This window comes from Apteryx mantelli, chromosome 5, assembly GCF_036417845.1.
Source record: "Apteryx mantelli isolate bAptMan1 chromosome 5, bAptMan1.hap1, whole genome shotgun sequence".
Lineage (NCBI taxonomy): Eukaryota > Metazoa > Chordata > Aves > Apterygiformes > Apterygidae > Apteryx > Apteryx mantelli.
In genome coordinates this window covers 46,532,820-46,557,344 of record NC_089982.1, presented here as the reverse complement: position 1 = coordinate 46,557,344, position 24,525 = coordinate 46,532,820, and the positions used below count along the sequence as shown (strand labels likewise).

General features: G+C 38.7%; 2 protein-coding genes across 11 annotated transcripts in view; one reads left to right on the top strand and one right to left on the bottom strand.

The window, feature by feature from the left end:
• The window catches only part of CEP44 (centrosomal protein 44), a 56,471-nt gene that overhangs the window by 18,204 nt on the left and 13,742 nt on the right, over positions 1-24,525 (bottom strand). For 3 of the 5 annotated variants that reach the window (XR_010884405.1, XM_067297911.1, XM_067297913.1), the window contains exon 1: positions 196-273. The exons of 1 other annotated variant lie outside the window; for it this stretch is intronic. The gene's annotated coding sequence lies outside the window, so the exon portion shown is untranslated. Of the gene's footprint in view, positions 1-195; positions 274-24,525 lie in introns of those variants that run through there. One more of the 5 variants, XM_067297912.1, reaches the window with a different exon arrangement.
• Positions 251-23,579, top strand: FBXO8 (F-box protein 8). Of its 6 annotated transcripts, none has more exons than XM_067297915.1 (7): positions 613-696; positions 1,327-1,446; positions 6,532-6,865; positions 9,383-9,509; positions 20,222-20,340; positions 21,969-22,165; positions 22,959-23,579. In XM_067297915.1, the coding sequence occupies exons 3-7, from the start codon at positions 6,540-6,542 to the stop codon at positions 23,144-23,146; spliced, it is 957 nt and encodes a 318-aa protein (XP_067154016.1). In that variant the 5' UTR covers positions 613-696; positions 1,327-1,446; positions 6,532-6,539; the 3' UTR covers positions 23,147-23,579. The 6 variants fall into 6 exon arrangements, with proteins under 6 accessions (XP_067154019.1, XP_067154016.1, XP_067154015.1 ...); XM_067297914.1 differs by having other exon boundaries at positions 6,529-6,865; XM_067297916.1 differs by having other exon boundaries at positions 629-696; positions 1,334-1,446; positions 6,529-6,865.

The window sequence follows — 24,525 nt, the reverse complement described above, 5'->3', positions numbered from 1 at the left end:
CGCCGCCCTGCCACCGGCGGAAAAGCAGCGAGACCCCACACGGGCGCGGCCGCCGGGCCGGGCGGGGCTCCCTCTCCGCCCGTCCTCAGCCCCGACCCGGTCCGGCGGCCGCGCCGCCCCCCGAGGGGACGCCGCTCGGGCGGCTCGGGGAGAGGGCTGGGCCGGGCCGTCGCGGCTCCCGGCCCCGACACTCACCGGCGCCAGCGGCCCGCCGCGCGCCGCTTTGGGCCCTGCCGGCACTTCCAGTGCCTGCTCCGGATCCGCAGATTCCGCGCTCCCGCCCCGCTCCTGGGACGGCCCGAGATACGCAAGGGAGCGCTCCCGGCTCTGGCTGCGGCTCCGGCTCGCCGACCGCCTTCTCTGCTCCCCCACCGCGCGGGGCGGCCACCGGCGGCGGACCTAAGGCGCGGATTGAATCTGCCGCCACAAAACGCCGGCGGCTTCCGCTTCCGGCGAGCCTGCCCGAGGAGACGTCACTTCCAGCAACAACGGCAAACGTCAAATCTTCCAGGCGAGAGGCGACGGGGCGGCAGTGGCGGCGGCGGCGTCCCCCCCTGCGCGCCGGCGGGGCCTGCCCGGCTCCTCTCGCCCCCCCTGCCGCCCGGGGCTGCGGGCGCCCCGGCCCACCCGGCGAGGCCCACGCACCGACTTGGGCCGGGCTCGTCGCGGCGGCGGTTGGAACCCGAGTTCGCGCAGGTACGGGCGAGTACAGGTTCCCCTCGGCGGGGGGCGGGGCGGACGGACGGGCGGCGCCGCCAATCAGGAGCCGAGATGCTTGGGGCGGCCCTATGGCGTGCAGGGGCGGGACTGGCGGCCGCGGCCCGCCCGGTGCCCGCGGGGGCCCGGGCCCGGCCCCAGCCCCGGCCAGGCGGCGCGGCGCGGCGCGGCGCGGCGGGGGCCGCGGGACCCCTCTGCCGGGAGGAGCGCGCTTGGGCGGGGAGGCGCGGCTGGCCGGCGGCAGCAGGGCAGCTGCGGCGCCTCTCGGGACGCGGTGCTCGGCGGCGGCGGTGGTCGCCGGGGGCGAGCGGCAGCTCCGGCAGCCTGCAGGGTGAGCAGCTGGGTTTGCTTGGGGTCTGCGAGCGCAGCGGTTTGAAATCAAGCTTTCCAGGCTTCCCTGTAAAGGTCTCTGCAGGCGTCGCTTACGGCTGCGGCGAATAAACTTCAGCTTTGACAGTATCGTTGTTAGGAAGATAGTGGTCACAAAGCACCGCCTCTACGGCCCGGTTGCCACAAAGAGGAGGGTTTTCAGATCATTATATTGTGTTTTATTTAATAAAGTAGAACACAGTAACAAAGAAAAGTTGTTTTAATCGAGGTTACGTTTAGTTTTTAGGATCCCATCATGCTCTTTAAAGAATTTATTATCCAGTAACAAGGTGTAACATGAAGAAGGCATGATCAGAATTGAAACCAGACTGTGACAGACATCACACAGAGCCAGAGAAGGTCAGCACTTTATAAATAAGCTTGATGAGTGTTTTTTCTGTGATAATTATTACAGCCAAGCCATTAAAAGGTTTCAGTCGTTAGGTAAAGATACATAATTGAGAGTATGGGAACATACATTTAAGTGGCTTATTGAATCCGGAGACTGAAGATGGATGTTCAAAATACATTTAAAAATATAGTTCTAGGTGCATTTACAGTAACAGTGGGTTTAGTCATCTTGTTTTATAAGTGAGTTCTCAAAGCATTCATCCTAGTTTACTGCAAAGCTGAAAATAGTTGCTTGATGAGAAAAAAAAAGATATATGAGCTAAAAATGGCATATAAGCTGCTGACTAACTATGCACATATTAAAGCTTTAAAATTTCCAGCAATTGGTTCCAGATTGGTTTAAATTGTATCTCCCTTTGTGTCATATGTGAAAGTTCTTCATTTGGTACTCAGCAATAAAAAAAATATGGTATATCTTTTCATCAATTTTTAAGTAAAAAAAAAATTTATAAGATTTATACTGTGATGTCTTCTATATCAATATGATAGTTATAGGAAGAAGACTTATAAGTCTAGCTTCTTGAAAGATAGTATTTTTTTTTTCTATCTTGGAGCCACTTTCTGACATTAAATAATTTAGAAGTGATTATATTGTTGCTGATGTGTCAGATTTAGCTTTTGTGCAGGGAGAAAAGCCCTATGAACATCAGGAAAAACTACTGGTGTTCTTGTTAGCTCAACGTTGTTCAATAGCATGTAATTTGTGAGCAGGAACTACTAGCTGAATATAGCAATAAAAACATGAAACTAGCAGCTAAAATTTTGGTATTGTTTTAGGGCTAAGTAGGAAAACTTGATCTACTGCAACCACTACAAATTCTTTACAAGTACTGTATACACAACAGAAAGATAATCTGACTTTGGAGAGGTTTTGAAGCTAGTATAAAATTGCCAAATGTTCACCTGATGATATAAAGTTCACTTGATAGTTTATCAGACACAGTCTTTTGATGACCCAGTTCTGCTAATGCTGCTGCTCTTTCTCTCCCGTCTTTCTGGTATATTATGATTATGTAACTTATCACAATATGCTTCCTAATGTTCTTCAGAACCTTGAACTTCCTGTTACTGCTTTTTTTTTTATATTTAAAGCATGTCCAAATAATTATTTTCAAATGACATCTTTTTGTCAATTTGGAGTTAACAAATATATACAGAAATGTGGGTTTGTTATAATGATATAAAGTAATGTCAGAAGAGATAGCAAAAATACTAGCAAAATATATTCCTTAATTTGTCTTATCAAAAATTACCTCCAGAAACAGATTTCAGCATTTAAGGAAAATTTCATTTCTCTCTACATGACATACACTGTTTGCATGGTTTGATCATTTCATATTTCATGAAATTTAAGGTTTGTTATCTCAATGTTGTCATTGTTTTCTTTGATGATTTCTGCTGCTGTCTTGGTTAACAACTTGGAATGATGATGAGGAACTACAAGCCCACACTCCTGGTTCTTTCAGTCCTTGAAAATGATCTCTTGTTGTCTGGTTATTTTATCGTTTAGTGTACTGTCAATGTTGTATATTCAGGCAGATTTATTTTTGTTTTTACACAAAGAGCTACACTGAGAAAATATGCAGGATATAATTGAGTTACATCATGTGTGTTTATATGTGTGTATACATACATATGTATTTTTTAACTTAATATTTCCTTAACAGAATTGATTGAACAATCTCTGTTATTCAGTCATTCAGATTATCTGATACCTGCTGTAAGCAAACACAGACAGCCTCTAAAATTTGCACCTGCATGTTTGCAAGTATAATTATTTGTTGACAGTGTTACTCCCAAGGCTAAGGGCAAGAATTGATTGAAGCCTTGCAAGATGATTAGAGATACCTGTTTACTGTCTAAGTACTGTGCTTAGGTACTTAACAAGCGCATATACAGTGCCTAGCAAAATGGGAACATGATCTCAATTGAATTCTGTAGTTCAGTCATAGGAGCCCTTTCTGAAATGTTGTGTTTGTTCAGAAATATTCCTTGTTCACTTTTCTCATCCCTTAGGAAATTCTCCTCTCTATTCCTAACAGCCTACTTGGCTGTTAATGCCTACCCATAAAAACTGTTTCTTAACATGGTTCCTTACAGCACATCGGTATCTAGTCTGTCTGCTCCAGGGTGGCAACAGCAGAAGTAGCGGCAACTGGAGTTGGAAGTGGCAGGAGACTTGATGGGTTTATGCTTGTAGTCCCAAATGCCAGTTCTGGCACACCTCCCACTGATGCCTTTAGTATTATTGTTACAATTGGTATTATTGGTGGTGATACTCCCCTTGCATGAAGGTTAATAACTTCCTTCTCCTTGTTGTTTAAAACCAGAAAAAGTTGGCACTGAACTGCATCTCTGAGAGTGTCTGTTTAAAAAAATGCTCTTACTTTAATCTTGCTATAGAATGAAAGATACAGGCAGAGTTATTCATCTTGTAAAGAAATAGAAATATCTACATCTTGGACTATGTTTCATAAATCAATTGCAAAAATCAGCATAAGTTACTAATGCCCACCTTCAGCAGACCACTCATTCTTGTGCTGCCATTTTTAAGTGGCAGGTTGCAGTATGACTCTCTCTCGTGAAGCAAGTTCACCAGTAGTGCTAAGGACTTTTTAAAAGTTAAATGCTGATCTCAAGAAAATGAGAATAACTTCTTATGCAAACATTCTTGCAGCAAATTATATATTCTATTTGTGGTGTGACTCAGTAAGCTTTTTTTTTAACACTTGCCTAGTATAACTATTGATTATGGCTTAACCTGTTTTCAATATGCTAAAAAAACTTAGGCCAAATATATAACTGTACAGGAAGTGAAAGCAGAGGTAGTGATGATTTTCTTTAAAATTTTGCATAATACTAAATTGATTATTACGCATATGATGACAGTTTTTTTCATACCTTTGGCCTTATTTAGATTAAAAGGTCAGAAAGGAAGGCTCCAACACAGATCTTTGACATCAAGGACTAGATTTTTTGGAATATATGACTGAAGTAATGAATTCTACAACTGCAGTGAATAGATGTTTATGTGGATAACTGTTTCACCAACCAGCTGAACCTCTGTCTTTCATCTGCTTCCATCTTGATTATGCTTTTTTTCTTTCATTTCTCCATTTTTCTCCCATGATCCCTCACCTCCTCCATAGTCTGTTTTTTCTGCTTATGTAGAACCATCTCCAGCTATTTCTGACCTTTAATGGATTAAACCCCAATTTTAATTCCCTGTGCTAGCAGAAAATAAATAACTAAAAATTCATGTGACGTCCTACCAGGCGACACCATACTTTTTTAATTCTTCAGAGAATTTTTTTGAAAGTCAGCGTCAGGAACCTGCAGATTCCTAGTGTGATTATTTATAGTGAACTGTCATCATAGCAAAAGTTGAAAAATAAGAGATATATTGGTATATATACACTACTTTTGATAGGATTCAGACAACATTCCCAGACTAAATTAGAAGGTCAAGTGTGATTTATTTTCCCTCTTAGTAAATACAGGATGTTAGTGAAATGTGAAAAAATGTGTCATTCAGAAATCTTGATAACTAAATAACTTTTATGATCTGTTGCTTTTATTACCATCTGCAACAAAAGCTGACAGAAAATAACAAACACACAGTGTACTGGTTGTGATAATTAAGATATAGAAGCCTTATCATCAAGCTTTTATGCTATCAACAAATTTACTTTTAATCTTGCCTCTTACATTCAGCCTAATAACTTCTGGTTACTCAGAAGATTTGGGATATGAGATTATACTGCAGTCTTTTAAAATGCCTTAGAGAAGGGCAACAAGCAGAAAGGGGCACCTTCTTGTGTTTCAATCTAGACTTCTTCCAAGTTTTCAGAGCAACAGACTTCCATTTTGGACAACTGTTCAACACTGTAACTGTCATGATGCTTTCAGAATTCAACCTTAATTTCCCCTTAAGTTTATTTCTTTGTTCTTATTCACAATGATTAAAAGGGTTTAGTTAGTTCACTATCTATGTTGCCTGCAATTTTCAAAAATTAATAAACTATCAACATTTTCCACTTACTACTCATTTCTTACTTCTTTATGTTATCTTCAAGAATCATGTCCAGACCAACCATCTGATTTATTTTCATTGATCTTTAAAAAATATATATAGTTCTGGGTGTTTAAAGTAACATGCTAGAACTGCACAAACTAGTCCATGTGCATTCACAGCACTACTACATGGAAAGCTGATTTTTACCTCGCTTGTCTGTGTTGCGGTGTTTCTTTGTATTCAGATCAGGATGGCTCTTTTAGTAGCCATATCTTGTTGCAGGTAATTTGCGGCATTGTGTTTGTAGAACAACTACAAGAATGATGAATAGCATCTAGCTTCAGCTAGAATCCTAGTTTTCGTTTCCAAAAGATATATACACAAGCTCCTAGCCCTCATGACTGTGAAAAAAAGGTTGAAAAGATACTTTGGGTGTTCAGAAACAAGAAACCGAACCATTAATGCATTATCATTGAAGTAAGTTAGGAATATTGTAGTTAGAAGCCATTCCCAAGTTGTTGAGTCTTGTCTTAATGTCAGTCCCTGCCTAATTTTGCATGCTACCCACCACTCAGGACACTTACATTTATCCTTACATTTTATAGCACCTCACTGTTTCTAAGTAAGCTTTTACTGTGAATTTTTAAAGGTAGTCTGAAGGTAATCATTCCAAATGTTCTGATGAATAAGTCTTCTTAACTTGCATGGGACACATTAATTCACAAAGATAATGTTTAGTACTCTTTGCAGAAGCTTATTGTTAATTTTATAACTCTTCAGGTGCAGAAATATTTGGAAAAGTATCTTCTTGATTTTTTTTTAATGATTTTTGTTTTCAATATTTATTCAGTTTCTCCACTGGAGACAGATTAATCTATCAGCATAATTTTGACAAGACTAACTTTTTTCTGTTCAAATCAATTCTAGTTTTTTATTTTAGCTTTTCCAATACATCTGTCTTATAAATTTCTATAAATAGCTGTCGACTCAATATTTGATTTGCATTTTATGTCCAGCAGGTTTGCAGATGGGTCAGGGACTCTGGAGAGTTGCTAGGAACCAGCAACTGCAACACCAAGGATATAGTGGACAAGGCTATCTTACCAGAGAACATGGTAGGAGAATAGCTACTAACAATGTTTCCAATACAAGCCATCGCAAACAAGCCCAAGGAGGCATTGACATCTACCATCTGTTGAAGACAAGAAAATCTAAACAAGAAGGATTCATTAACCTGGAGATGCTGCCCCCAGAGCTTAGTTTTACCATTTTGTCATATCTGAATGCAACTGATCTCTGTCTGGCTTCGTGCGTCTGGCAGGATCTTGCTAATGATGAGCTTCTCTGGCAAGGGTAAGCAAATAATATAAAATCACCTGAATACAGTAAAAATAATTATTAAATTTAAAGTTTGTCTCAATATGTGCTTTTTGTTACTGTAATATTTAAAAAAAGGTTTCCTAAGTTAATTGAGATTTGACATAGGAAAAACATGAGTACAGTTTAAAAATGTATTATTCTGCATTTCTAATTACTAACAAGTGTTAGTGGAAATTACAATGTACACAACTGTGCTTAGTATAAGTACATGTGTCTGTTACTACAAACCGGTTGTTGGATGTATCACAAAGAAAAACAAGGGTTTGTCTTCACTTTTGTATTAGCTCAAAGCACAGCTCAAATGTTTCCCTTATTACTTCTCTGAACCTCACACAAATATCTAGCTTGAGCAAGTGAACCTATTCAGCTGAAGCTCCAGCTAAAAAGGGTTGGGAATTCAGCTACTTTCTGTTGCTTATTATCTTGCGGTCTGCTTGTTTTCACTCAGACTAGGCCAACTCAAATAGAAGTTAATACATATGTAGATAGTTTGAGCTAATGCTGAAATTAGGAAAGTTCTTGTAGGTCACAAATATTTCCAAAGACATTTTCATTATCTGTGTGCCTCATCTCTTAAAATGGATTGAAATTTTAAATCTGGTAGCTAAACTCACCAAAAGCATTAACAAGGAAAAGGATAAATGTAGTTAAACAGGAGTATCATGCTGACGTAGTAAAAGATATAAATTATAGTCAATAAGAATGGAAAGAGCTGAAAGGAGTTCAGAAAGAAGTCCAGGAACAGTAAAGGAATGTTCTATCAAATAAAATAATATAAGATTTAAATTTAATTAAAATATTGTTTTCTTTGGTGTTTCATACCGCTAGGAGAAAGTCATATGAAACCATATTTATCTTTAGACTAGATGGTCAGCAGAATTCTTGTCTTCTTTCACAACATAGTTTTATCCCTTAACTAACTTAAGGGACAGTAGTATTACTACAATACTCAGGTAGTTGTTCCAGGTCCTGTTTCTTTCCCTTCGTTATGCTCTACAACTCTTCCTTCCCTCATCTTATTCTTTGCCCCTCTGCATTTGAATTAAGCAGCTTCCCTTCCTTTCATGCTGCGTGAATTCCAGGATTAGGATACCACAATTATAACAACTTAGCCACAATTCTTCTGTTGTTGGGGACTGTTGTTTTGGTAGGAAATAGAAACTCTAGTGAGGGTCCTGCTAAGTTCCTCAGTTTATGTACGCCAAATATCTTGGTAGTTTGGTAGATATGCATTGTAGTGTGCTGATTTCTTGGTAGCAAAACAACTGCAAATACAATAAACTCCCTGCACCAAAGCATGGAGGAACTAGAGCTTCTTAATTAAGCAATTATATGCAGTATATATTTTTAACATGCTTTTAAAAAATGTATATTTTCCTCAAAGTTTCCTGGGGGGAAAAAAAGTTTCTTGGGAAATAGCTCAATCATTTTCAGTGAAACCTTCCTAAAAATGCAGTTCAAGGCACTGCTTGAAAAGGTTGCTTGAAAAACTTCAGCCTAAGTAGATTAAGGTGAACAAAGTTAAAAATTACAAAAAACAGGCTCTTGCTGTGGAAAATGTTGATAATCTTTTCTATACGCATGGCTATCTGTTATTTGTTTTAAAAGTTCTTGTACAGGAAGCTTCAACATTTTAAATAAAAGTGCATTGACACTAAAATTAACCTAATTCTCACCCTCCATTTCCAGTCTTTCTCTGTAAAAGGTTTAAAAGCTGTGGTCTCAAGTCCTGACTTTATTGTTTATGAACTTATTTGAGGCTTATGTGCTTGAATATAACTTAAAGTTTATGTATTTGATGTTTGTCAGGATATGACAAGGATATGTTTGGTAATGAAAATCTGTCCTGATTTAGCAAATTTATAAATCTGAAAAATCTGAATGTACATAATATCTGTAGACATTTTAGTCTTTAATATTTCATATGTATTGAATATGTTTGAGCTTAATGAAATAATTATTGAAATAATGGAAAATATAGATGAAATATATGTGGAGAGTTGGGGCTGGAACAAATGACCTGGACTGGTAAAGGCTGGGAAAAGGACAGCTGGAAAGCAGTGAGTTAATGCAGATATAGCTTCCCACTCACTGCACAGTTGGAGCACAAGAAAAGAAACACAAATTTTTAATCTATCATACTGCTGCGGGAGAACAACTTGTCACTGTGACCCAGTATTCAGTTACTAGAAGTGCCAGAAGTCTCAGCTGTTGTCTGGGTGTTATTATGATGCCACCTGCTGGGATATTTTTTGAGATTGCACTCAAATACACCAAAACCTGAATGAGAAGAAAATAATAAACATATAATTAAAGACTTTAACAACAAACATGCAGAAGGCTAAGGAACTAAGTGTTACAAGCAACCTATTTCTGACTTTTCATAATGTTTAAGTATTTAGCTTTGCAGTGCTAATAACATTTTGTTTGTGTAAAATAGGTGAAATATAGAAAAGAATTTTGATATTAGGCTTAATTCTATTTTTATAGGTTGTGCAAATCCACTTGGGGTCACTGTTCTATATACAATAAGAATCCACCTCTAGGATTTTCTTTTAGAAAATTGTATATGCAGCTAGATGAGGGCAGTCTCACCTTTAATGCCAACCCTGATGAGGTAAGTGAACTGTTGCTGACAGTAATAAATAATTAAAATGACTGTGATTTTGTTTAATAATTATATAGAAGCCAAGTTTTAATAGGTGCTTGTTTTACTGCAGGACTGGTAAATACTAAATTACAGCCCTATCCTGGTCTTTTTTGCCTATGGTATCTTTGCACATCATTTACATGGCTTGCCTCGTAAGCACTCTGCACAGCAGTCTGACCTATGGATGCCAGAAATTCATAACCACATATTGACAAAGCAACAAGGGGCAGATCCTGCTGAAGACACAGTGGTCAATTTAGAAAGGATTAAAATATGCTCACATAAATTAAAATACCAAAATGCTACTTTAAAGTATTGGTTTGATCCTGCCTCAGTTGACTTAAGTAAAGCAGGATGAAGTATAAAGAAACACCAATTAATTCTATAACTATTAGGTTATCTTGTAAAGTATTTTTTAAATATTTCCACTGTCTATGTGCAAAATATTGTCTATGCTAATGTAATCAAAGCAAATGCCAAAAAAAGCAAATATACACACACACAATTAGTATTATTAAAAATATGTACTATTGAACTGGCCTACATAGTAGTCTGATTTGATTTTTTTTGGATGTTTGTTCTGCATAAACATAATACCTCTTCATAGTATATAACACCATATATTTATTTCCAAAAAAATCCCATATAGAACTAAAAGGTTTCTATGTATTAATTCATGTAACTAACTGGAAAAGTCAGTTTCTGCTTTCTCTCTGTCACTTATCAAAGAAGAAAAAAATTTGACAGTAGACAATTATTGCCTGGGAGATAAGCAGCTAAAGCCAAAGTGATGAATGGAATCTTACATGTACAAAATCAGACCCCTCCTTTTTCAAGTTTGCTAGGAGAAGATAGTACACAGTACTGAACAAAAATAAGTATTAACTTCCTACATATACACAAGGCAGTGGTAATTGAATAAATCCAAAATAGGAAAAGGATTAAGAGGCATGGAAAGATATATTTCTGGAGCCAGTAGTTCATATTGCTGATATGATACAGAAAACGAACTTGTGACTGCAGGGTGAAATAAATGAAGCAATTATATGAATCATTACAATAATGTGACTTTGTTTATACTCTTGACTCTTGCTTTATCTCATGTTTTGCTTGATAAAGAGACCCACTACTCTTATTATTAATCACAAAATACAGTTTTTGGTAATTTCTCTGGTATAGTGCTGCCTTGTACTGCAATACACTGTCAGTAGTTTGCCACTCAAGAGTGATTAGCATTGATTTCCAATAGGATTTTAGTGAATTTAGTATTAAATGTGAACGTTATTTTTAAAAGAATTCAAGATGAGCAAATTAGAGCTATAGAGTAGCCTAAATTAGGTATTAAATCTGTTATGCTACATTTGCTTCTCCTGGGTTCATTTTGGTTATGCTGTAACAATGGAAGTATGAACAGTGTGCTTCAGGCCTAGCGAGAGGCTAGAATACCAGGGTATCTCCTAAGGGCTTCTGTTCCTCTCTCCCTGTGGAGCACCATAGCCTGGCAGGAATCATTCAGGGCCTGAGTTTAAGGAGAATTCACAAATACCATTGCTTTTCTTGTTTACAACTGTGATGTTGGCAGAATTATTATTATAAGGACACTGTGACTGGAATATATGATATGACATTCCACTATGACAAATTGTGTCTCCGAATTTCCTGCCAAACTCTGCTTTACATTTGATAACAGACCTGATCAAAATACTATAAAAGTAAGAATACTTACAGCCACAGGAGCAAGATTCTCCAAAGGACACCGCCCATGTCATGAAAATGGGTAACCAGGCTCCACAGCACCAGCTCCAGAGCTAGCGGTGGCTCACGGGGTAGGGGAGAGCATCTACATACTTTGTGGTAGGATTCTCTGGTTAGCCATTGTTGTGTGCATGGCATTGTGATATCTGCTGTAATTTAATGTCTTGGTTGTGTGCATGAGCTTGCATAATTCATAGCAGGTGCTCACATCCTGATGAAAGGATATGCCTAATCACATTATGTATAATTTGAAAAAACATCCAGTGCATGTTTGGTTTCTGATTTGGAGCTCTTTTTTTCATATGACAGCACCATTGTAGCCAAGATTTGAGGGGGGTGGGGGCTGTAGTTGTAGTATCAAGACTTGAATATGAAAATTATTTGTGTGTAATCTGCCTACATGGTCTCAGCTGTATTTTATTCTAGTGTATTGTGTATGTGAAGTGTTTATCATGCAGTGCTCATTCTCTATCACATAGGCTTATGACTCAGAGTTTGTAAGCAACCGTAAGTTATTTCCAACTGTTTTGTATGCTGTTTCTGACTCCCTATAAAATATACTTCAAGTTTATTACATGGGGTTATGTTATGACTTATAATTGGAATTGAAGGTGGAATAGATAATACATTTGTCAAGAAAGGAGATCTAATTTCTGTTTCATTCCTAATGATAGCAGTTCTAACCAATTCTGTTTAATAGCATTTATTTTTATGGATCTAGTGAAATTTGGACTGCACTGAAACTCTCAGACTTTAATGAGATCAGGATTTTCTTCACATAATATACTAATTGAATAAAATACAGCAAGCAGAGACATGCTTATACTAAGCCTGGTTTTCCACTTTCCTAATTGTCTCATCAATTACCTTAGTTTTTGTCAGGGAGGTGAGTTTTCTGTCCTTTTCTTGGTTATAAATGAATTTTTAGAGACTTACATAAAGAAACCTTAACTGGCTTTTAATTATGGATGGTCTGCAGATGGTAGAATATTTACTGTGCTGTGTATTTCTAACCAGATTTTTGTAGAAGGTCAACAGCTTGTGACATAAATAGAAAACTTACCTTCTTCTGTAGAGAACAAGCAGAGTTTGAGATGCATTGATTTATTTCTCCTAAGACTATTAAAAGTATGTGTATGTGGGAGGGAGAAGGAGTTGTTCCGTGTGATTTATGTAAAAAGTGGGAATGGATCAGACAGCTGAATCCTTCTGAAAACTCTACATTTAAATCAGATAACATTAATCTTGTAAATTATCAGTTCTGTAAGCTGCGTAACGTGAAAAGTATTTCTGCATTTAAAAGATTCCGTCACAAGTGTGTACTCACAGAATCACAGAATGGTTGAGGTTGGAAGGGACCTCTGGAAATCATCTAGTCCATCCCCCCTGCTCAAGCAGGGTCACCTAGAGCACCTTGCACAGGATCGTGTCCAGGCGGGTTTTGAATATCGCCAGAGAAGGAGACTCCACAACCTCTCTGGGCAACCTGTTCCAGTGCTCTGTCACCCTCACAGTGAAGAAGTTTTTCCTCATGTTCGGATGGAACTGTCTGTGTTTCAGTTTGTGCCCGTTGCCTCGCGTCCTGTCACTGGGCACCACTGAAAAGAGTCTGGCTCCATCCTGTTGACACCCTCCCTTCAGATACTTGTACACATTAATAAGATCTCCTCTGAGCCTTCTCTTCTCCAGGCTAAACAGGCCCAGCTCTCTCAGTCTTTCCTCATAAGAGAGATGCTCCAGTCCCCTAATCATCTTTGTAGCCCTTTGCTGGACTCTCTCCAGTAGTGCCATGTCTCTCTTGGACTGGGGAGCCCAGAACTGGACGCAGTACTCCAGATGTGGCCTCACCAGGGCTGAGTAGAGGGGGAGAATCACCTCCCTCGACCTGCTGGCAACACTCTTCCTGATGCATCCCAGGATACCATTGGCCTTCTTGGCCACAAGGGCACATTGCTGCCTCATGCTTAACTTGCTGTCCACCAGCACTCCCAGGTCCTTCTCAGCAGAGCTGCTTTCCAGCAGGTCAACCCCCAACCTGTACTGGTGCATGGGGTTATTCCTCCCCAGGTGCAGGACCCTGCACTTGCCTTTGTTGAACTTCATGAGGTTCCTCTCCGCCCACCTCTCCAGCCTGTCCAGGTCTCTCTGAATGGCAGCACAGCCCTCTGGTGTATCAGCCACTCCTCCCAGTTTTGTATCATCAGCAAACTTGCTGAGGGTGCACTCTGTCCCTTCATCCAGGTCATTGATGAAGAAGTTGAACAAGACTGGACCCAGTACTGACCCCTGGGGGACACCGCTAGCTACAGGCCTCCAAATAGACTCTGCGCCGCTGATCACAACCCTCTGAGCTCTGCCATTCAGCCACTTCTCCATCCACCTCACTGTCCACTCATCTAAACCACGCTTCCTGAGCTTGTCTATGAGGATGTCATGGGAGACAGTGTCAAAAGCCTTGCTGAAGTCAAGGTAGACAACATCCACTGCTCTCCCCTCATCTACCCAGCCAGTCATTCCATCATAGAAGGCTATCAGATTGGTTAAGCATGATTTCCCCTTGGTGAAGCCATGCGGACTACCCCTGCTCACCTTCTTGTCCTCCACATGCTTGGAGATGGCCTCCAGGATGGGCTGCTCCATCACCTTTCCAGGGATGGAGGTGAGGCTGACTGGCCTGTAGTTCCCTGGGTCCTCCTTCCTGCCCTTTTTGAAGACTAGAGTCACACTGGCTTTCTTCCAGTCCTCAGGCACCTCTCCTGTTCTCCATGACCTTTCAGAGATGATGGAGAGTGGCTTAGCAATAATGTCCGCCAGCTCCCTCAGCACTCGTGGGTGCATCCCATCAGGGCCCATGGATTTGTGGGTGTCAAGTTTGCTTAAATGATCTCTAACCCACTCCTCCTCCACCAAGGGAAAGTCTTCCTTTCTCCAGACTTTCTCTCTTGTCTCCAGGGTCTGGGATTCCTGAGGGCTGGCCTGAGCAGTAAAGACTGAAGCAAAGAAGGCATTCAGACATTCATGGGTGACACAACAGTGTCACCCATGCTAGCCTGCCCTTTAATCCTTACCCATAAGCTCTCGACTCGCTCTTCATCCACCCCTAGGCACAGCTCAATACATTCCAGTTGCTCTCTCACATAAAGAGCAACTCCACCACCTCGCTTTCCTGGCCTGTCTTTCCTAAAAAGCACGTAGCCATCCATGACAGCACTCCAGTCATGTGAGCTATCCCACCATGTCTCTGTAATGGCAATGAGATCAGGGCCCTGCGACCGCACACATATCTCTAGTTCTTCCTGTTTGTTCCCCATGCTGCGTGCATTGGTGTACAGGCATTTCAGAGAGGTGATTGAGCACGCAGGTTTCCCAGGAGGGGTAAAAGAGGATTCTCCATAGCCACATCCCATGCGCACTTCCCTGGCTGCATTCACCTGCTGGAGGCATCCTGACTTGAGCTGTCTTTTGCCAACTACCCTGTCACTATAACTCTCCCCTTCCCCTGTCTTTCCTAGTTTAAAGCCCTCCTTACCAGGTTGGCCAACCTGTTGGCAAAGACCCGCGTGCCCCGCCTCGTGAGGTGGATCCCATCTCTCGCCATCAGTTGTCGATCTTCAAACAGGGTCCCATGGTCGTAGAAACCAAAACCCTGTTGCCAACACCAGCGGTGCAGCCAGTCGTTAACTTGGAAAGTCCGTCTCCTCCTCCTCTCATCCATCCCCCTCACTGGCAGGATTGAGGAGAAGATGACCTGGGCTCCCAGATCCTTGACCACCATCCCCAGAGCTCTGAAATCCTGCTTGATGGTCTCCAGTTTGCCCTTGGTGTCATTAGCACCCACATGGAAGAGCAGCAGTGGGTAATAGTCCGAAGCGTGGACAAGCCTTGGCAGTCTTTCCATGACGTCTCGCACGCGAGTCCCTGGCAGGCCACAAACCTCTCTAGACATGAGGTCAGGTCGGCAGATAGGTGCCTCTGTCCCCTGCAGCAGGGAGTCCCCCACAACAATCACCCGCCACTTCTTCCGGGCGTTCTGGCAAGGCACAGGGTCTGTTGTCCCAGGTACTTCCCTTGCAGCCATGCCCATCTCCTCCTCATCCTGGAGGGCACTAAACCTCTTCTTCAGCTTCAGGTCTTCGGGAGGAGTAGGAGCCTTTCTCCTCCCACAAGCAGTGACCAGTTTCCAGCCTTCTTCTACGGTGTTATGATGTACCGTTTCACATGGCACAGAGCCCTCTGGCAACTCCACTGCTGCAGGGGGTTGGGACTCCTGATGCTGTACAGTCTCCGAGAATACCCTGTCTATCTCTTGCTCTGCTTCTCGGATGCTGCGCAGCCTACTGACCTCCTCCCGTAACTCCCTTACCTGACGACACAGCTCATCAACAGCAGCACACCTCCTGCAGGAGAGCTGACAGCCAGCCCAGGCCTCCCGGAGAGGCCCCAAGCACTCCCTGCAGCCTGAGACCTGTAGAGCTGCATCCACCGTCAGAGGGTCGGTCTGGGTCGCAGCCTCTGACACAGCAACTCCAACAGCCACTGGGGAACGCACTGTGCGGCGTGTCACGACCATACTTGAGGAAACCTACACCACAGGGAACAGAAACGAAGGTGCCTTCGCGCACCCTTCTGCGCAAACTGCTGCGCAAACTGCTGCGTCTGTTCGCTGCTTCTGTTAGCTGCGCTCACTATTACACTCAAACACTCAAATTACACATCATCTACAAATGTTAATATATGCTCAGTAAACGTCCTACTAGTGATTTCCTTAGTCACCCTTTATAATTATTTAAGCTAAACAATTAAAGTAGGTGTACAACTATTCATGTTAAATTTGAAACAGCAAGTGCAATTTGTCTTTATTGACAAAGAGTACATTTTGATGTATTATTTTTAAGCTGGAATTAGGTAGAGCTTCATTGTCTCAAAACTGAATTGACAAACAATGCCATTTAAATATTTAAAGAGTAATCATGTATATGTGTAGAAAAATACTGATTTCAGAAAGTTGTGTGCATCAAATCATGATTTTCCTTTGTAAGCTCCCTTATGTATGTTGTAGTTATTAGAATACGCTACATGTACTTTACTTTAAACATAGAAAGTGCAATACTGAACATTCTGTAAGAAAAACAACAGAAATAAACTGGCATGAAACTGGCCACTTTCCACTTGCCAAATTCTTTATTATTCACATCTGCAATTCAACCTGATCTCACTTTCCTAAACAAGTCCTTTTCAGTCTGGTTATCCTTTGCCTATTTTTCAGTGATTGCCTATCCAGCTTAGTGTAAAATGCCTATCCTGTGGCTGTTGAAGAATGCTTTTTTGGATCCAAAACAGATTTATTAGTTTTAATCCATTGCTATGTAAGGAGCACTAAGACAGTGAAATCTGATGATATTTAGAAAAGGTGTTTTAATCTATGTGAAAATAAAATTAATTTGAAGGAAGGTATAAAATGTCACCAACATAGAATATGCTGGATTTGTTTTATATGTATATCTCAAAATACAGAGGTCAAAAGCAAACACAGAAGGTTTAATATAAGTATGGTATTGAAATGTGCTGAGAATATTATTAGCAGAGAAGAAAATTAATGTAGAACTTAAATCAATACTGAAGAAAGAAAATTAAATTGATTTTAGGTATCCTGCATGGATATAATGAATGTAAAGACTCCATAAAAACAAATGTCTTATTGATTTTGTCTTGGGAACAGGCAGAAAGCAAGTTAAAAGTGGCAGTACTGTAACAGAATAAATTGGTAATAAAAGCACTGTGTGACTTGAAAAAAAAATTAGTAACTATAAAAAAAAACATATTGAAATACAAGAAATTGCTTTTGTTGTTACTATTGATCCATAGTTGTGATTGTTATTTGTATGTATAATGTGAGAAACACTTCCATACATTAAGATTTTATTCTGAGCTGTCTGAAATGCAGTTGTAACATTCATGGACGAGTAAGGCAAGGTATCTTTAAAGCATCTTTCCTAATTCTCTAATGCAAAGGACATTATAGAGACAAACAGTTTCCTGACATAAGTTAGGCAGTTACAGAGCTGTTGCAAACCTTGGCTGCTGTAATGTTCACCTAACTACTTTTCCACTAGGCCAGGATTACAAGAACATACCATGTGGGATCCCCTTCTGTGTTTCATGAGTGTTAAAAAGATGTCTTCAGAAGTGGTAGACCGTGGCATAGATCTGCGTCGCTGGCTTCAGTCAAATGTTTTCTAAGAGAATCACCAGATGGCTGATAAATAATCTTAGCATAGTTTTTAATAGTGTGTAGAACTACTTATTTAAGCTAGTATACCTACCACAGGTGACCATTTTACCTACCAAAAGTGATTTATTTGAAATGTGGGCTCTGAAAGGAATTCATTTACAGTTTTATAAAAAGCAGATTCAATGACGTGGTGATAAATCTTATAAATAACTGTCATTTGTTGTGAGCAAAAATTGAAGAACTTTGCAACAATGGAAGCCTGATTTCTCTTTAAAATATTTGTTATTGCTTGAGAAGAAATAAAAAACAACTAAAAATGATGGTGCGCGTTGAAGTATATTTCAGTTATACCCTTTTTATGTTTAAAGGAGATAAGGAAAATGAGTAAAGAAACAGCATTTACAGAGGAAGATATTTTGAAAGTGTATGTATGGTGGGGAGAGAGGGAATTAGAGATAGGGAATAAGAATGCTTTGCAAAGAACTGGTAGCCTATCAGATGAGGATCCTACACTAAATTGTAATCTAATGCAGGAAATAAATGATTTATGGAATTTATTGGCACAGAGAAACCAACCCATTGACTCTTTTAAAGAAGGTGTTACTTTCATGCTGTGTACTGCATGAGATGCCAGATATTTTCTGGATATGTCACAGAAGTTCTTGTTAAATAATTGTAGCAGGAATGTGCTTTAAAAGTTTTGAGACTTTTTAGACTCACTATTGAGACTTCCTCTCCAGGCTTCAGTTTACACTAGCTTAAGCAAATGCTTATTACTGAAGCAAATACATAAGCCTAAGGATATATGTAACGGAGGCAGAGTTAAGCCAAAGATGTAAAATGCTAGTGCAGCCCTAGTGTTTTGTTGGTTGTCGTATATAAACTGCCAAAATACTCAATACTCAATACAATAAGCAGTTGATTTTCATTTTGGTCCCCCTTTTTAGATTCCCATTCTAGATTCAAGAAACTATTTAACTGTATGTTGCCCATCCATATTATGGACGGAATTAAGTATGACCTAGTTCAGAGTTAAATGAAAGCTTATAGTGCAATACATGTTTCATTATTGTCTTGAATAAAGGTTCTTCCTAAAATCAGGGCCTAAAATTACAAGGATTTTTTTGTTCTTAACTGTATTAAACCTATCTATTTTTATTTAATTTGTAGAACATTAACCAAAAAGAATGTTTCTTTACTGCAGTTTTCTATAAGTATATAAGCAAAAATTATGGACAGGTGAAAAAGGCTAGCTAGTATTACGGGTGTTTCCTGGCTATGCACTTCTTTTATGGATATCATAAGTCTCTGATTCCTTGTCTCAAGGCATATATATATATATATATATATTTATTTTATTTTTTTTTTTTTTGCGTGATAGTACTGAGATTTTCTGTTTTGTTAATGTGTGTATAAAACAATTTTCCAAACTTAGTCCTATATCTCTTTTATAACCAAAATTGAAGAGCACTAGGAAGTTATATACTGAATGACAGGTTGCCCCTATGTCTTTATAGATGTAATGTAAACTGAAAGGTCAGCCTTGAAAAATATTGTGAAGTCTAATACCAGAAGATTCATGAGGAAAAATATTTCAGACATCTTTTAAAGTTGATTTAGGTGGTGGCATTGGTACACTATCCTAATTTGTTTTATTCAGAAGTGTACTATCCAGCACATTGTACATATTTCAGCATTATGATATAAAAAAGAGGTATTATAGATAAGCAATGTAACTTTTTTTTTTAAACAAATGCTCAGAACCACTCTCACTTCCCAACAAACTGAATCAAAAATAATTGGTTAGTTATCCTCAAGTTTAGATTTTTTTTGTTGAAAATTATTAAATATTTTTAAAATCTGTTAAGTTGGTTTTGATGTCTAAAATCATGAGAAAATAGATTTCATGCTTTGGGATATTTTAAATGAACAAAAAGAATCCAGAATATCACTGAAATATTTCAATATGAAATTTGGCATGTATATTCTGAAAGAAATGTGTGCTTAAGAAAGCATGGAAAATTCTAGAAATTATAATATGAGTATAAAATATATATGATTGTTCTGTCCTTTTTAACTATTTTTTTAATTACGCACAGTGTTCTGAATTATGTGTGTGCATATTTACATATATGTTTATTTGACTGATGCTTTGAAATCAATATGTTTGTTTATTTTCATTATTACACATTTAAACAAATGCATTTAATGCATTTATTTGAATGTGGTACACCATATACATGTGAGAGCATTAGTGTTAATGTTTTAATAAAAGATATTAAAGACAAAACACACTATGGCTAAGATTTTCTTATTTACAAAAGGTATGAAATTAAATGCTATGGTCCTTGCACCATTTTAAGTACAATTATAAAAGTATGTAAACAAAAATGTTAGTGTGCACTGTAAAGAAAACAGAACCATCATGTTTTCTATGAGATTCATAATTTTAAATTTCCTAGTGTGAGTATGTGTAAAATCTCAACCATAACAATGCATTAAGTTTATTTGTATTTGATTTATAATTGTAAATTGCATTGTGCATGTTGAAATGTGATTTAGAGGAAGAGGAATCATTCTGCTAAAAAAAGTAATTAGCAGAATTAGATTCCTATGTTGCTAAGTACAGTACTTGTTCCTAAAGCCAATATGAAGATTAAACTTAATTATATATAAATGTCTTTTATCTTAGGGGGTCAACTACTTTATGTCCAAGGGCATAATAGATGATTCGCCAAAGGAAATAGCTAAGTTCATCTTTTGTACAAGAACACTAAACTGGAAGAAGCTGAGAATCTATCTTGATGAAAGGTAATTTGAATGTCTCATGAGAGTTTCCTTACTCATTTTCAGTCTATAGCACCTTTCAAGAATCAATATTTTATTTATACTAATGTAATTTAAATATGTGAATATGCATGAAAATGCAACTAAGTAATGCCACTGCTAAAACTGAACAGTTACTTGGTTCTAGTATTGGTCTGGCAGTAACAATTCAGAGGAACCCCTGAAAATACCAATGTAACTAGTAAATCTCACGTAGTGCACCTTTTCTGCCTTTACAGTTCTGAGCACAAACTGTATTGAATTTGTAGTGTGCATTTCAACTGCACAGGAAATCTTTGGGCTGTATGACCTTCACATTTTATAGCTATTTTGCTGCCTTTTTTGAGTTGGGGTTTCTTTTTTCCTATCTAGTAAGGGCGTTAATCAGGAAACACAGTTATCTTTACTAAGCGATGACTGCTTTTTAACTAATGTTGAATTATCTGATGTTTCTCGAGTGGGAGGCACACCCACCTCATAAGCATCAATGGAGCATCCTCTGGATGACAGCTTGTGCTGCAGTAGGGAACTCTACCCCTGTGGTAGCATGCACCTCCAAAATGCTTTCTCTTGCCCTCCAGGATACCTTCAGGTTTGGGTAGTGCAGTGTCAGGAAAGAGGAGCGCCAACGACCAGTTCAAGCGAAGTTGAAAGAGGAGGAGAATAATAACTGGACCCAAATAGGAAGAGCAGAGGGACAGCAGCACTTCTAGCAGGAATCCTCTCCTGCTTCTCATCTTCAGCCTGTGCCATTAAAGGAATAAAAGGAGTCATTCTGTAGTGTCATCAGCACTGACACTGTTGTACTGTAAAACTTTAGATTATCAACTTTTGGGGCAATAGAAAAAATACAGAACCATTTATCAGATATGATTGCAGTCAGTATTAGCAGTTCCTACTGCCATTCATCTTTTCTTCATAAATAGAGTGTAATCAGGCACTAGAAGTAAAAACTACATTTCTAGATGATGAAATCCTCCTCTTTTTATTGAAATACTTAATAAAAAAGGATCAGCACAGAAGAGTATTCTTTGTTTTTCATCAAACTTGTTTCCAAATTTGCTTCAGATTTATTTTGCACATCTGTTCACGTAGGCTAGTCTGAGTCCTTTAGGTGTTTCTGTGCTAATGGAAAACTCTGGTGTGTTGCACCCTAATGGACTTAGTCTTTAAAGAGTTTTTGTGAGTGAATTTTATTTCACTTAAGCCTCATTTTAACAAGATACTCCTATAACAGCATGTACTTAGGCACCAAAATGTGTATCATACACATAAATTTTCTTCCTTTTTCTTTTCTTCCTGTGTTTTTTCTGGCTTTGTCAGATAGTTTAAAGGAAATGAAGTCTGTTTATATGTACTATGAATGAATATGCATATACAGAAACTTAGAATTCTGATTAACGTATATTTTTGTAGTATTTGGCTACTATTATAAATGCTTGAATGTGTGGTTATATTATTATCCTTGTATTGTTAGTTGTAGTTTGTCTTTTAGCAAGGAAACAAAACTCAAAAGCTATTCTAAAGATTTCATTTTGATTTTAAAACCTACATTTTCAAATTTAAAAAGTTAAAAGAAATTTCTCTAATTATGTGGGATTTTCTTCTTCCAGGCGAGATGTTTTGGATGACCTTGTGACACTGCACAACTTCAGAAATCAGTTTTTGCCAAATGCACTGAGAGAGTTCTTCAGACATATTCATGCGCCCGAGGAACGTGGGGAGTACCTTGAGACTCTTATAACAAAGTTCTCTCACAGGTTCTGTGCTTGTAACCCTGACTTGATGAGAGAGCTTGGCCTTAGCCCTGGTAAGGAAAGAGAACTTTGATTCAGTGAATCAGTCTTTATATTTCTGTGTATATTTAGGTAATGTTACTGTTCATGATGGTTTTAAAGTTAGTACCTAACCATACAATTCTAAAAGTACAGACACTGGCTTTGGAGAGTCTTTTGCCCTTGTTCAGTATGTAGGCATCTCCCATACAGGTTGAAAAAAGTCCAAAAATAACATACAGACTATTTTCTTAGCCATAGCTGATACGCTTTTTTTTTTTTAATGTTATCTTTTCCTTCACTTCTGTCTGTGCTTAAGCTCTGTAGCATCTCTAAGTTCCCTCTAGCAAAGACTTAAACACTTAACATTTTGCCCAGTGGATAATCCCACAGAAATCAGAGGGAATTTTGGGCCTCACTGAAGTTAACATGCATTTCTAATTGGCTTTTGGGGAGCCAGTTTTCAGCAGCAGGACTGCTCACATATTTAAGATAAGCTTTAGCTGGATCTTGGCCTTAGTTTGCAAAAACTTCAAGAGTCTACTTAAATGAATGTGTGTAAAACCCTGGATGACTTTTGGACACTACAGAAGTATTGAGAGATTTGTAAGTGATTATTTGGCAATATGCCGACATGATCACTTTGAAAATTAATTATATGAATTTTTATTTCAATGGGTTATTTTTTGAGTTAGGTTATATATGTGTACATATAACTATAGGCCCAGATGCTTGAGACTCTATAAGATTCTTGGACAGAGAACAGTATTTTTAATGAACACAGTTTGCTTTTATCAATTTTTTTTTATTTTACTCTCTCTTATCTAGATGCAGTTTATGTACTATGTTACTCTTTGATTCTACTTTCCATTGATCTAACCAGCCCTCACGTGAAGAACAAAATGTCAAAAAGAGAATTCATCCGAAATACACGACGAGCTGCACAGAATATTAGTGAAGATTTTGTAGGGCATCTTTATGACAACATCTACCTTATTGGCCATGTGGCCGCCTAAAAGCACAGTTTGATAGGACTTAAAATTTGTAATTTTCAAAAACTAAATCTAGTCAAGAAATTAATTATTTTGTAGAGATGGGGGTTATTTTAGTGCTGGTCATTCTAACCTCTGTATGCAATCAAAGACTGTGTGTGTAAGTGTGTGTATGCGTATACTACCTTTTCTATCAATTTACCATGGGAACTGAAGGACTTGGAGATCTTTCTTAATATTTTTTAGTTTTGCACAAAACGATGTGATTTGTCTGACACAGCCATTTATGAATGTTAAACTGACATTACAGTCTAAGCTGACAAAGTGGTGGATTTGTGCATTAGATTCGCTTGAAACTTTAATAAGTTCATTCTTTTTAAAATACCATGTAATGTGTATATATTTAACTAAAGAGATTTATAATCATAATTATTTTATTGTAAAATATTTTAACTAAAGTTTCTCCTTTGATCTCTTAAAATAGTGTTGTACATCTTTTTTCTGCATTTAAAATCTTGGGGGTTTTTTACAGTGCTGATTATCTCAGATATGTGAGCTAGAGAAATATTGGTCTGGATATTACAACAAAGTTTATTCTATCACATGATAGAACACTCGTGAAACACCTTAAAGTATATTTAATACTATATCAACTAATTTGAATAAGATTATTGGCAATCTGTTGTTCACTGAAGTTTAAAGAAGATTTCAACCGCTATTTTAGATGAGTTAACATAGGAATAGCCTAGGGTAATGGAGCATTTGATATGGCAATAGCTAACCTATATTGCAGACACTAGTTATTGGTGATGTAGAGTGATCAGCTACAATCAACTATTCAGCACTATAAACAAGGAAAAATCTCAACAGGGAAAGTGGTAAAGAGCAAGTAGCATGTTGCTGCTTTCAGCTGCTTGCCTCAGTCTAGAAGTGTCAATGGTGGGAATACCCAGGCAATAAATACCGGGTGACAGATCATTAAAGCTATTAGAGCTGTGACTGTGCAAGATTAGAGCGGTGACTGTGATTAGAGTGTTTCAGACTATTGGCCAACTCAAATACTAAAGTACTCTTTCTAGGTCTGTCTGTCGTAGCTAAATTTTAAATAGTACTAGATTTATGAAAATATTTGAAAGATGGTTTCAGTCAGGTCACATCGCACATTTTCTAAAGCATTCAGAGTATTAGTGGAACTGCAGTGGAAGTAAATGAGGATCTGCCTAGTTTTTGTTCAGATAACTCATAGTACAGTGTTTTTCATAAATTAACATAATATTTAGTTGAAATAAGAGCTGTTCCTTAATTTTTTCCTGATGATATTCATTTACGTAAATATTCAGCCATTTCTAGCATTGAATTCATCATGGCAACTATTAGATTTATCATTTTTTCCTACCACACCG